Source organism: Culex pipiens, chromosome 2 (assembly GCF_016801865.2).
Source record: "Culex pipiens pallens isolate TS chromosome 2, TS_CPP_V2, whole genome shotgun sequence".
In the NCBI taxonomy this organism is placed as follows: Eukaryota; Metazoa; Arthropoda; class Insecta; order Diptera; family Culicidae; genus Culex; species Culex pipiens.
Window position 1 is genome coordinate 145,668,623 of NC_068938.1, and position 14,679 is coordinate 145,683,301.

Sequence of the window (14,679 nt, forward strand, 5' to 3'; positions counted from 1 at the left end):
AAAAATCATGTATGTGGAAGACCACAGGAATACCAAAATATGATTTTCCAAGGGCGCGAGAATACCTAAAATAAAAACCATGGCAATACCAAGTTTTGGTATTCAAGCAATGATCAAAAATCCAGAAGTTCTCATCTTGGTATTGAAATGGTTCTATTTTGAGGTATATTACTGGGCAACCAAGGGCACATTTTGGTCGCTGTTATTTGCTCAAGTAATACCAAAATTTGGTATTCCCGTGTTATTTACCCCTGCTCGGGAACTGCTGTTTTTATTCAGACTGAACTTCCGATTCGTTCTAGTTGACGGTACTCATTTCTTTAGGTAGGGTTTTCAGATATTCAATCTTTCTGGCCCATCAGCGAGGCCTTTTGATTACCCATCCAACAATAGGTGGCATGGCATCCGGACAACGTTTTCATCAAAATATTTGAGATCTGGTTTCCAAAAAGTGTATAAATAATAAACCCCTAAGTTCCTATAATTTTTATAGGGATGTCAGATCATCAATCTTTTGCACTCGTAGGAAAGGTCTTTAAATAAATTTCTAAAAATGAGGGATTTTGTTTATATGACCTTTAAACAAACACTCCAGAATGTCTACGGGAAGGTGCAGGTCTAATTAAGAAGAAGAACTCATTTTTCGAGAGAATTTATAGCCTTTCTTCAGAAAGGTGAGGAACAAAAGCGCGCTCTTTCCAATCATAATCCATTTTACACGTATTTTGTAACTCAAAAATCCAAAAACCAACTCACCCACAACTTATCGTCGATCGAGTACGCCTCGTACAGCTCCACAATGTTCCCGTGCTTGATCTCCGACAGGATGTCGATCTCCACCATGTGATCGCTCAGATTTTCCTCGTCCTCGAGCGTGCACATCTTCGCCGCAGCCAGCTGCCGCGTTTCCTTGTTCTGCGCCTTGTACACTTTGCCGAACGCCCCGTCACCCAACTCCCCAATCATATCCCAGAAATCCGCCGGATCCGTATCCATGCGGATGTTGTTGAAGATGCGCTTCTTCTTGGCGTCCCCACCGCCCAGGTGGAACACCTTCTTCAGGTTGTTTAGGAACGACATGGTGGCGGCCCTAAACGCTTCTGACACTTTTCAACGATGTTTTCTTCGTCGCCTTTCCACCCACTTTACGGACAATTATTCCACACAATTTGTATACTTTCGTTATTTTGCTTGCCTCTGCTTGCTGCTGCACTTCATATCGCACTTATTTCTGGTTGTTGCTCTTTTTGCTTTGCTTTTTGTTTCACTTCACGGTTTTGGCTTACATCCTACTACAAACAGCAACACTTCACTTGGGTGTGTGCCATGAGCACTCATCATATTCCGACCGAATCTGGTTATTCAATTTCTGCTGGTGCATTTCTGCCTTCCTTTCCTCGAGCAATATTCTTTCACATGCACTGATTACCAACAAGCACTGGCCTTTTTTTCTCGCTGCTTTGCTTTTAATTCTTCTCGCCGATTCTTCCTCTTCTCCAATTGACACAAAATGAAGAGAAATCACTCAACCGAAAACCCGAGAAGACAATACAAAACAACTGCAACCGGAGGCAGCTCCCGTGGACACTTTTTTTTCTTTCTCTTCAACGGTGGCAACACGGTCGATTCTTCACTTGACGGTTTCCATCCACTTGGTTGACTTCTTCCCCACCGACTACCGTCGATTCTGCAGTTTCTTCTGGCCGCAAGTCATGGCGAAGATCTGCGAGTGCCATTTTTCGCGGTAGCCGGAACTCCGGAAGCAACTCGTGCTGCCGCTTTGCACCCCGAAGTCTGTCCCGGTTGAAAATGTGTTTGTTTTCGATTCGCACCCGAAAATAAAAACAACACTCACAGCAACACGAACAAAGTCGGTGTTCTTAGCCCATGGTCACACCCTGCCGGCAAGACTCTCGGAAGCGCGTGGATTAAATTGCCGGTTTGCGTGTTTCAATCTGAAATAGAAAAAAAAAAGAAAAGAGAGCTCAGCTTTAGTTTCGAGTGGTTGAGAACGTACTTTGCGGTGATAAATGAAATGTTGAAAACACAAACAATCGCACGATTTGGGTAACAAAACAATTTGAAACGTATTAAATAGAGGTTAAGGAAGGTGTGGAAATGTTTGGGAACAAAGAATTTATTGATACACAAGGGTTGAGACATCAAACAACAAACAACGATTCCTGAACGGAAGCGAACGATTTGTTAGCCTTGATAGAAACTTACACGCTCGCGAACGAAAGCAAACGGAATCTTTATTTTTGGGAATGCCCATTACTCAAATTCATTGATGATGTGTTTATGATCGGAACGAAAAAGTGGTTCCATGCGGAAGTGTACTATTTTTGGACAACGATAATACATTTTAAGGGCAAAGACATTTAATATAATTCAAACCTTCTAAAATATGAAAAGGAATGCCAGATGACATAACAAAATGGCTCTTTGATTTTTTTTTTAAATACCTATTCAAAGATGTACAAAAAGTCATTTCACTTATGTGTTCAAGTTTTGAGCGCAGTGTCCAAATCCTAAATGTCTCTCTTTTTCCAAAACTGTGAAGTCAGAGTCGAAACCTGAGTCCGTGCAGTCAAAAACATTACAACCCCGGAATAAAAGTCAGCCAATTCTAAAGCAGGTATTAGACTATGACAAACAAACAAACAAACTCGCACTTTTTCATGTTTGACAAATGCAGGCAAACAAACAAAGCCAACAATCTGCCAAACTGTCAAAAAATGCGAGTTTGTTTATTTGTTTGTCATAGTCTAATACCAGCTTAAGAAGACGAGAGAGTTGGTTGGTTGCAAAGAGGAGCAATTCTCTGAGATTTCGGTCATTTGATTTTTATGTGTTTTTTAATCCGGCTGAAACTTTTTTGGTGCCTTCGGAATGCCCAAAGAAGCCATTTTGCATAATTTGTTTGTCCATATAATTTTTCATACAAATTTGGCAGCTGTCCATACAAAAATGATGTATAAAAATTCAAAAATATCTATCTTTTGAAGGAATTTTTTGATCGATTTGGTGTCTTCGGCAAAGTTGTAGGTATGGACAAGGACTACACTGAAAAAAATAATACACGGTAAATTTTTTTTGATGATTGTTAATTTCACTTTTTGTCACTAAACCTTGATTTGCAAAAAAAACACTATTTGTTTCATTTTCTGATATGTTTTAGAGGACATCAAATGCCAACTTTTCAAAAATTCCAGTATGGGCAAAATATCTTTGGGACGATCCATAAACCACGTGGACACTTTAGGGGGGGGGGGGTGTATGGCGATTGTCCACGATCCATACAAAAAAGTTTATTTTTGTATGGACAATTGTCCACGAGGGGGGGGGGGGGTAACAGAATCCCAAAAAAGTGTCCACGTGGTTTATGGATGGTCCCTTTGGACGAATAAAGAATTTTTGAATCAATACTGATTTAAAAAAAAATAGAAGTACTGGCCGCAAAAATTTTTCTACTTAATTTTTCGATGTAAAATCAAATTCACAATCAAAAAGTACTTTAGTGCAATTTTGATAAAGTGCACCATTTTCAAGTTATAGCCATTTTTAGGTAACTTGTTTAATCATAGTCTTAGTTATACATTTTTCTAATTAGTGCCCTTGTTTGAATACTCTTGAAAAAAATATTTTTGAAAAGCTGAGCAAATTCTCTATACATTGATTTTTTGAACTTTGTTGATACGACCCTTAGTTGCTGAGATATTGCCATGCAAAGATTAAAAAACAGGAAAATTGATGTTTTCGAAGTCTCACCCAAACAACCCACCATTTTTTAATGTCGATATCTAAGCAACTATTGGTCAGATTTTCAATGTTAAAATATGAAACATTCGTGAAATTTTCTGATCTTTTCAAAAATAATATTTTCATTTTTTCTAAATCAAGACTAACATTTCAAAAGGGCAAAACATTCAATATTATGCCTTTTTAAAATGTTAGTCTTGATTTAATTTTTTTTAAATATTTTTTACGAAAAGATCAGAAAATTTCACGAATGTTTCATACCTTAACATTGAAAATCTGACCAATAGTTGCTGAGATATCGACATTAGAAAATGGTAGGTTGTTTGGATGAGACTGAGAAAATATCAATTTTCCTGTTTTTAAATCTTGGCATGGCAATATCTCAGCAACTAAAGGTCGTATCAACAAAGTTTATAAAATCAATATATAGAGAATTTGCTCAGCTTCTAAAAAAAATTTTTTTTGAAGAGTAGGCAAACATGCAAACAAAATAGACTTTTACATCGAAAAATTAAATTGAAAATTTTTTTGCGACCAACATTTCGATTTTTTGAAAAAAAACATTTTTTTTTTTTTTTGATATGTTGGCATTTGATGTCCTCTAAAACATATCAGAAAATGAAAAAATAGTGTTTTTTGCAAATCAAGTATTAGTGACAAAAAGTGAAATAAAAAATCACAAAAAAATAACCGTGTAACACATTTTCCCAGTGTAGTCCTTATCCATACCTACAACTTTGCCGAAGACACCGAATCGATCAAAAAATTTCTTCCAAAGATACAGATTTTTGAATTTTTATAAATTATTTTTGTATGGACAGCTGCCAAATTTGTATGGAAAATTATATGGGCAAACCAATGATGCAAAATGGCTTCTTTGAGCATACCGAAGGCACCAAAAATGGCATACCGAAGGCACCAGAAAATGAAAAAATAGTGTTTTTTGCAAATCAAGTTTAGGTGACAAAAATTGAAATCCAAAATCGCAATTCGCAATTTCGCAATTTTCAGTGTAAGAACGGGCCTTGACCGATTTTATGCACCAGGTTCCCGACGAACACGCACTGCCCTTACACCTACATCTCACCCTTGCTCTGAGTCAGTACGAGCAACACGCTAGAACACGCTTTGAGTGTTCGTGCCAGGCATGCACACCTTCTTTTCCGGGTACGCATTTCAACTCGGCCGGGGGTGGTACATTAAGTAGGGTTTGATGCAAGTATAAGCGCCTAACCATTTATAGTGTGTCTATCAACTTTCATTAAAGCAAAAGCTGTTTTATTTTTAGTTTGAATTCAAAAACTAATTGTTATTTACTGTGTATTGTTTTCTCCTGAAATCTTCCCTATTGTTGAGTCGTGTTTATCTGTTGCTATTTCTTTTGTCGCAGTGTTTTGTTACAATTTTTGGTCCTAAGCATTTTATAAAAGTTTTTCAAAAGTACAATAGTAATATTTGTGTTAATCATTCCATAAATTGAGTAAGGGCTCGAACCTCACTTGCTTAAGTAAAAGGTGAAGTTTGAAAACAATGGACAGTGAAGGAAATATACAATGTAAAGAATCAATAATAAAGATAGTAATTTATGAAATAGATAAAGAAATTAACAATTGTTAATAAATAGAGATAACAAACAAGCTTAGATTGTATTGAGGGCAATTTACAGGGAAGATGAGAAATTATTCAAATAGATAAATAAAGAAAAGGCACATGATAAACAAAATTGACATCGCTGCCAAATTAAGGGAACGCAGACTGTTTATTACAGCAGCATCAATTGGTAAAATAGAGTGGAAAAGCGTTGAGAAATAAGAGAATCAAATAAGTAAAATCGAAATCATATGGAGGATAGTAAACAGTAAACAGAAGCCGCGTTAGAAAATCAGTGAAACAAAATAAACAGAAGATAGGTGGTAGCTGAGAATGAAGAGAAGAGAAACCCCGTTGTGCGATGTTTCAGGTACATCCACAGCAGTTGACTCAACATACTGCGAATCAAAACAATACCGTCTACAATCACAATTTACTTCCCTTTCCCACATTGACGCGCCCCTTTCTTCTAGCCGTCTATACTCTGACCCTCGCTGGTCAAAGGTTTACGAGTCGTTTCCACAGGCCACCAGCTAGGTTACACCTTGTCATCATGATGACTAAACCAAGCCAACGTGGAGGTAAGAAAATAGGACACTTGCAAGGAACCAGAGCCATGCTGTTTTGTCCAAACAGCACTACGGATGTAGTTGGGCTCCTTCCGGGATGTTCCTCGCCTAGGTGTGTCAACCGACGAGTATCATCAGCAGAGGCGCCGACTAGTCCAAAATGTTGGGGGGGCACGGTTGTTTTCCGAAATCGTTAGGTGAGAGTGGCGATTTGATGTTTAAGTTTATTGTATATCACGAATTTTACCAATTTGAATATTACGATGTGGTAAGAGTTTTTTTCATCCGGAATCCATTTTTTTTTTGAAAAAGATAATTTATTAAAACGTGATTGAGAATGTTTATTAGGGGAATTTTTTATATGTTTGGAATGCGAATTCCTTCTAATTGGCATATTTTCACTTATTTTCCAGAAGTAGCAGTCAATAATAAAAATTATCAGGTATTTAAAATTCAACAACTCAAATATTCTAAAAATGAAAACATAAGTAAAAAGCAAAAATTTAGAACTTTAGAAATTGGAAAATACACATTAAAAAACAACATTTTTTTCAAATCTGCAATTTACAAAAAAAAAATTACAGAAAAAAAATAAATAAAAAGGGTTAAAAAAACTCATGGCTTAAAAATGTTAAGAAATCAAAAGTTGAAATTCAGAAATTTAAAAAATCAGAAATTTGGAAATTACAAAAAAACAATGTTTAAAAATAATCGAAAATTTAACATCAATTTATTTGTTCAGAATTTAAGAATTTAAGAATTTAAGAATTTAAGAATTTAAGAATTTAAGAATTTAAGAATTTAAGAATTTAAGAATTTAAGAATTTAAGAATTTAAGAATTTAAGAATTTCAGAATTTAAGAATTTCAGAATTTCAGAATTTCAGAATTTCAGAATTTCAGAATTTCAGAATTTAGGAATTTCAGAATTTCAGAATTTAAGAATAACCAAAAAGATACACAAACGGTTTTTAATAAAATCAAAAAAGGCATTAAAACAATTTGATACGACCAAAAATTTGCAATTTTTAAAAAGAAATCAAGAAAAAAATTACCTAAAATTACTCAAAAAAAATCGAATTTATCAGCATTTTTTTAAATGTAAAGCTGTCATCAAATGACCATTTTGAAAAGTGTTTCAGTTCATTTTCGCTAAATCCTGATCTACAATGGCAAATCGCAGAATGTTGCGTCTGAAAACTTGATGATTGTTCTGACAAGAGTTTGCGTAAGTTTGCTCTTGTATACTAAGCTTGCTGGTTTTCCTACCTAATTAGCATAAGAGAGCGCAGTAGTATAGATGAAACGTTGTCGATTTAAAAAACAACAAATGTTTTTGAACTATTTTACAGATTCGCTTACAAGAATTCTATCGAATTCCAATTCAGTTTTAAATATTATTTTCAATTATTTCTGTGAATTTTTTTGTAATATTTAAAATAAGAATATTTTTCTTCCAAAATTTCTGGGGGGGCACAATGTATGGGCTGCCCCCCCTGCCCAATTTTAAGGGGGGCAAAAAGTACCGTGCCCCCCCAGAGTCGGCGCCCCTGATCATCAGTATCATGCACCCTTGGCCTGCACAAAAATTGAAATCCAAAATCACCAAAAAAAATTACCGTGTACCATTTTTTTTTCAGTGTAGCCCTTATCCATACCTACAACTTTGCCCAAGGCACCAAATCGATCAAAAAATTCCTTCAAAAGATAGATATTTTTGAGTTTTTATACATCATTTTTGGATGGACAGCTGCCAAATTTGTATGGAAAATTATATGGACAAAATAATGATGCAAAATAGCTTCTCTGGGTATAGCGAAGGCACTAAAAAAGTTTGAACCGGATTAAAAAATACAAAAAAAAATGAATGACCGAAATCTCAGAGAATTGCTCAATTGCAGACTAAGGGGCCAACCACAAACCAAGTGGACACATTTTTTTAGAAATTTAAGTTGGACTTGAGGAACATAAACTAAGAAAAATATGTTCAACAGTTATGTTTTTTTGTGTGAGGAAACGCTAACTAACTAATAGAGAAAAAAAACCTCAAGGCTCTGAATGGCATCATTCCAGATCGTCCATTTGGCGGCCATGTTTTTTTTAAAGAAACATTCAAATCTTGATACAGAATGTATCAATCAAATAAATATTTTCTTTGTGTTGTTAGTAAACGCATTTTAAATATCGTGATTAATTTTTCATTTTAATTTACTATTTCTGAACCCTGAATTCAGAACCATCATTGACAGTCATTGCCTCAAAAGTGAAGGACACCTTCTACGACCTTAAATAACCGAAAAAGTTACAAAAATATCCTCTTTTGTCAATCTCTGCGCTAACAATTTTAATCAAACGTGCACGACACAGCCCCAAATTTGATTCTAAGCTAATAACTATCGATTGTCGTCACACCTTGGCCGTTTCCCACACCGCACAAAATCCAACGTGGCCCGGCTCTGCTGCTGGCATGTCTGCCACAGACTCCCCCCTGCAAAAGAAACACGCTCGGTCGTCCTTCACGAGATCGTGTTAAAATTCGATTACGACCAAATCTCCGCAGCAGCCTCGAGAGCTCGACCTCGGGTTCTTCGTCGAAGACGCTAACCAATAATCCTATCAGTCTCCTCTCGAAAAGACGACGACGACGACGAAGAAGCCTCTCCAAGTTGAAAACGATTTGATGAAATATTTGCTCTGCCAACCAGTTTCTCCCGAGCTCCTCACCACTTGAGAATCGAGGTTTTCTGGTACGTGTCTCTCATCCCAAAACATGTCGCAGCTGATGACGTGAACAGCGGCACACAACCGTTGTGTGTTTACCTTACAAATTAGTAGAAGGGTGTCACATAACAGCAGTAGCGATCCAAGCCGCCCCAAAGCCAGAGCAAAGTGTGTGTTTCTGAGATTTCAACCCGGTTCAAGAAATGTCCCGCTGGAAGAAGTGGAGTGGAGAGACACATTTTGAGCTACATTTTTCATTCACAAAACATTAAAAAAAACGTTGCGGAAACCACGAAAGGTAGAAACGATGGAGAGGAACAGGGTCGTAACCAATCGCGGATGAGGTTTGAAGCTATTGATTTCTTCCAAAAGATCTTCATCCCTGGACAATCCACGCCGTAACCTGTAGATTTGCACTTGATCTCCCAGAGTCCGCTATTCGTGTCAAATTTATTCAAATGAAGCACTTGGTGGAGAGCCTCGCCGGGATAACCAGTTTCGGCAAGGGTCCGGCGACATTGACCACTGCTCGTGTGGACAGGTCGACATATTAGAGTCCATCAGCTATTAATAGAAGACAGAATTTGGGGTGGGCGAAGTGATTATTTGAAAGTTTATACGGAACAGGGTTAATCCGTTATCGATCTGAATATTCACGGAAAGGAGTTCCATCTAAAATTAAACAATTTAAATTAGCTGGCTTCAAATTGGTGAAACAGTGATTTTTTGCCTTCCTCACCTTACCTTCATGTATACATATCGACCCAGAAGAGACCATCCATAAACCACGTGGACAGGACAGGATAGATTTTATTAAAAATAATGGTGTTTCAGCCAAATTGTTTCGTACTTTTACCGGCAAACTAGCTAGAACCGGAAGCATTGATTTTTTGACAGATCAGTTCGAGACCAAAACAAAACAACAGAACGTCTTGTATCGTAAAATAGCGAAAAAAAAACTTTTTGCGATACTATACATCGAAAATTATCAAAAATTCAAAAGATGTTTAGATCAACCCAAACATGCTTAAAAATGATTTTAAACACAGGAGAATGCATTGTAAATAAATTTCAGCTGATTGCACTAAAATTTCCATTGCAACTTTGAAGTTTTTTTTTTAATTCCCCCTGATTTTTCGGACCAACTTTGAAGAGGGAGTGACCAAAATTTAAAATAAAATTTGTACAGCCTAAGTTAAATTAAGTTAAATCAAGTATAATTAAGATAGATAAAAACTTATTAAGTTCAATATGGTTAATTTAAAATAAATTGTTGAATTTAGTTAATTTCAGTTAATTTAATGAAATTTCGTAAAATTTATTAAAAATTTGTGTCATTTATGAAAATTTAGATAAATTTAATTAAATTAAAGTGTAATAAGTTAAATAAAGTGAAATTAGCAATAGCATGAGCATTTGGAGGACGCCCACCACCGGAAGGCTCCACAACGCTTATCCCACTGTTTGGTATGGTTGTATTAGACTCTCATCCGGAACAATAATCCAACACGGGAGATACCATGTCTTCATCTTTTGAGGAGTGTGTAATACAACCCAGGGCATAAGGGGGTCCAGTTAAATAAAGTGAAATTAAGTAATATAAAATCAAATTATTTTAAGTTAAATTTAGTTAAAATTAGTTATTTTATGTAAAATTTCGTCAAATTAAGTCAAATTAAATCAAATTAGGTTAAATTAAATTTAATTCAGTTAAATTCAGTTGAATTTAGAAAAAGTTTAATTAAGTTAAATTAGGTTGAATTAAGTGAAATTAAGTTAAATTAATTTAAATTCAGACAACGGTAAACATCAACCATGGCTTTTGCAACCAGATTTCTGTTACAGACATTTTATTTAAAAAAAAATAATTAAGTTCAATTAAGTTAATTTAGTTGAATTAGATTAAATTAATTGAATTTTTTACTGTCGTACAGAAGAATTCTAGGGTAATTTTTCAAAAGGTGAAAAGGCGCTGAGCAATTCTCTGAGATTTCGGTAATTCGATTTTTTTTGTATTTTTTAATCCGACTGAAACTTTTTTGATGCCTTCGGTATGCCCAAAGAAGTCATTTTTTTATCATTAGTTTGACCATATAATTTTCCATACAAATTTAGCAGCTGTCCATACAAAAATGATACATGAAAATTAAAAAAAATCTGTATCTTTTGAAGGAATCTTTTGATCGATTTGATGTCTTGCGCAAAGTTGTTGGTAAATTTTTTTTAAGCTTTTTAATTTCACTTTTTCGCAATTCGCAATTCGCAATTTTCAGTGTAAGAACGGGCCTTGACCGATCTTATGCACCAGGTTCCCGACGAACACGCACTGCCCTTACACCTACATCTCACCCTTGCTCTGAGTCAGTACGAGCAGCACGCTAGAACACGCTTTGAGTGTTCGTGCCAGGCATGCACACCTTCTTTTCCGGTTACGCATTTTAACTCGGCCGGGGGTGGTACATTAAGTAGGGTTTGATGTAAGTATAAGCGCCTAACCGTTTAAAGTGGCCTATCAACTTTCATTAAAGCAAAAACTGTTTTATTTTTAGTTTGAATTCAAAAACTAATTGTTATTTACTGTGTTTTGTTTTCTCCTGAAATCTTTCCTCGTGTTGAGTCGTGTTTATATGTTGCTATTTCTTTTGTCGCGGTGTTTTGTTACAATTTTTGGTCCTAAGCATTTTATAAAAGTTTTTTTCAAAAGTACAATAGTAATATTTGTGTTAACTCTTTGATCATTCCAAAAATTGAGTAAGGGCTCGAACCTCATTTGTTTGGTGAAGATTGAAAACAATGGACAGTGAAAGAAATATACTATTTGAAGAATCAATTGTAAAAGAAAGATAGTAATTTATTAAGTAGATAATGAAATTAACAATAGTTAATAAAAAGAGGTAACAAACAAGCTTAGATTGTATTAAGTGCAATTTATAGGGCAGATGAAAAATTATTCAAAAAGATAAATAAATATAAACAAAATTGACATCGCTGCCAAATTAAGGAAAAACAGACAGTTTGTTACAGCAGCATCAATTGGTAAAATAGAGTGGGAAAGCGTTGAGAAATAAGAGAATCAAATAAATAAAATCGAAATCAAATAAAGGATAGTAAACAGAAGCCGCGTTAGAAAATCAGTGAAACAAAATAAACAGAAGATAGGTGGTAGCTGAGAATGAAGAGAAGAGAAACCCCGTTGTGCGATGTTTCAGGTACATCCACAGCAGTTGACTCAACATACTGCGAATCAAAACAATACCGTCTACAATCACAAATTACATCCCTTTCCCACATTGTCGCGCCCCTTTCTTTTAGCCGTCTCGACTTTGACCCGCGGTGGTCAAAGGTTTACGATCCGTTTCCACAGGCCACCAGCTAGGTCATCATGAAAACCAAGCCAACGTGGAGGTAAGAAAATAGGACACTTGCAAGGAACCAGAGCTATACTGTCTTGATCAAGAAATGATCTAACAGGACTACGGACGTAGTCAGTGACGCTACTTCCAGGATGTTCCTCGCCTGAGCGTCAACTGAAGAGGTATCATCAGAATCATTCGCACTTGGCCTGCTTTAAGCTTTTTAATTTCACTTTTTGTTACTAAAACTTGATTTGCAAAAAAACACTATTTTTTTCATTTTCTGATTTATGGGACATAAATTGTCAACTTTTCAGAAATTTCCAGAATGGGCACAAAACCTTCGACTGCGTTATGATTTTTTGAATTAATACTGATTTTTTTTCAAAAATTCGAAATACTGGTCGCAAAAAAATTTAAACTACATTTTTCGATGTAAAATCGAATTTGCAATCAACAAGTACTCCAGTGAAATTTTATAATGTGCACCGTTTTCAAAGTTAAAGTCAGTTTTAGGTAACTTTAAAAAAAGTCTCACTTATTCATTGTTTTAAATAAGTGCTCATGTTTGCCCACTCTTGAAAAAAATAATATATATTTTTCTTTTTTAGTCTTGATTTAATTTTTTTTTAAATATTGTTTTCGAAAAGATCGGAAAATTTTACGAATGTTTCATACTTTATCAAAATTTTACTGAAGTACTTTTTGATTGCAAATTTGATTTTACATCGAAAAATGAAGTTGAAAATTTTTTGCAACCAGTATTTCGATTTTTTGAAAAAAATCAGTATTGATTCAAAAATTCATAACTCGGTCGAACCTTTTTTGCCCATTCTGGAAATTTCTGAAAAGTTAGCATTTTATGTCCCCTAAAACATATCAAAAAATGAAAAAAAATAAAAATAGTGTTTTTTTGCAAATCAAGTTTTAGTGACCAGAAGTGAAATTAAAAATCACAAAAAAATTACCTTGTATCATTTTTTTCAGTGTAGTCCTTATCCATACCTACAAATTTGCCAAAGACACTAAATCGACCAAAAAATTCCTTCAAAAGACACAGATTTTTTAATTTTCATATATCATTATTATTTTAAAAATTATTCCAAAATGGTTGGAACAGCCGAAAAATGTTTAACTAACAAAAAAACACGCAAAAAAAACATAATATTTAGCTTAATAAGGGGAAATATACCCATTTTAATCACACTAAGCCGTTCGACACAATCTCATCAATTTTGCCGTTTTCCGCATGTATCGTTTTTCAGATGTATCAATAATGAAGAGTTGCTTGCTCACTTTAATTTGAGCTGTTTATTACTTTGGAACCGTCAAAAACACTTTTGTTAAGCTGTAATTTATCATCAACGAAAGGGTACAGTTCCCCTAGCTTACAGACGAACTGAAGCACACAGTTTTAATAACTGACAGCATATTTCCAGCTGGCAAATTGGTAAAATTTACTATTATTCTAGCTAATTAGTCTAGTTTTTAGAGCTTGTTCCAGCTGTCAAATCTAGGATTTTTTTAGGATTTCTAACTAAAAATATCGTGGTCTAAGAACTAGTTTTTTTTGGGAATTTTTAAATAAATTTTAGTAGGATTCACGATAAAGTTTCTTTCCGTGTTATTATTTATTTGGATGTTTAAGGTTGAAATTGAATGCATCATCTTTATTTGTTTTGGTTCAGAGAGTGAGTATACTTAGTAACGGTATGTCCACGCATCCTTCCTTCCCTGTATACTCTGTGAAATGTCATCTGTTGACAGAATCCTCCCTACGGTTAAAGCAACAGGCCTAGTCGTTTTTTTATGTTGGGTAATACGTCTCGAGTGTTCTCGAATGTATTGAAATCATTAATATTGACAAGAAAGAACTTGGGTTATAATTTAATCACATTTAAGAAAAAAAAATCCTAGGGTAATTCCACATACTGAACATATCTCACTACAGTTGTACCGATTTCATTTTTAATTAGCTAAGCGAATCGAATTTCAATTCCTAATTCTACATCGGACGTTTCCTTTTCTCATAAAAAAACTCGAAACACACAGCATCGCTTCGACGAACCATCATTTCCATAATGCATATACCCATTAGATCGCGTTATGCAACTCGACCTTGGTTCAAATTCCTCATCGATCGGCCGAGCCATAAAAACCTGAATGGTTCCACCTTCTCCCCTCCCCTGCATGGACCTGGTGTCTCCCTTTCATCTGCGACCGGCCGCGGCCAAGAATAGTAATCAATAAAATGCTCAAATCAACAGTCGTGTTCGAACCGTAAATCGCAACCACCCCGCACTGCTTCTTCTTCACCCCACATGATGCTGGGGTTAAAAAATAAACAACTCTCTTGGGGCAATTCGTAACGCACCTGGAATGAGAGATTGTGTCATTCGACATCCCCACCGTTGCCCTATGATTAATCATATAAAATCACAGCGCGCACTTGGAGCGGTGAACTCACGGTCCGATCTACCACCACACCGCCATGTCCGTCCGTATTACTTAGTACAGAAGAGGTGACGATCCCTGCTGCGAAGATGACCTATTCGATGCGGTGTTTACGTTTCGAGTCGCGCTAATGTTGTGAGATGTGCTGCCACAGCCATGATGACACCACGGTGAATCCTCGCGGAGAACCTGCTCCGTGAGACTCGTAGTTGACTCGCAAAGCTAATGTTT

General features: G+C 35.5%; 1 protein-coding gene across 8 annotated transcripts in view; it reads right to left on the reverse strand.

Annotated features, from left to right (window-relative positions):
* LOC120420377 (serine/threonine-protein kinase 10) overlaps positions 1-14,679 on the reverse strand; it is a 95,127-nt gene that overhangs the window by 39,329 nt on the left and 41,119 nt on the right. For all 8 annotated transcript variants that reach the window (XM_039583391.2, XM_039583388.2, XM_039583383.2 and 5 more), the window contains exon 3: positions 757-1,955. In XM_039583391.2, the coding sequence (XP_039439325.1) occupies positions 757-1,080 (324 nt within the window). In that variant the 5' untranslated portion in view covers positions 1,081-1,955. The remainder of the gene's footprint in view (positions 1-756; positions 1,956-14,679) is intronic.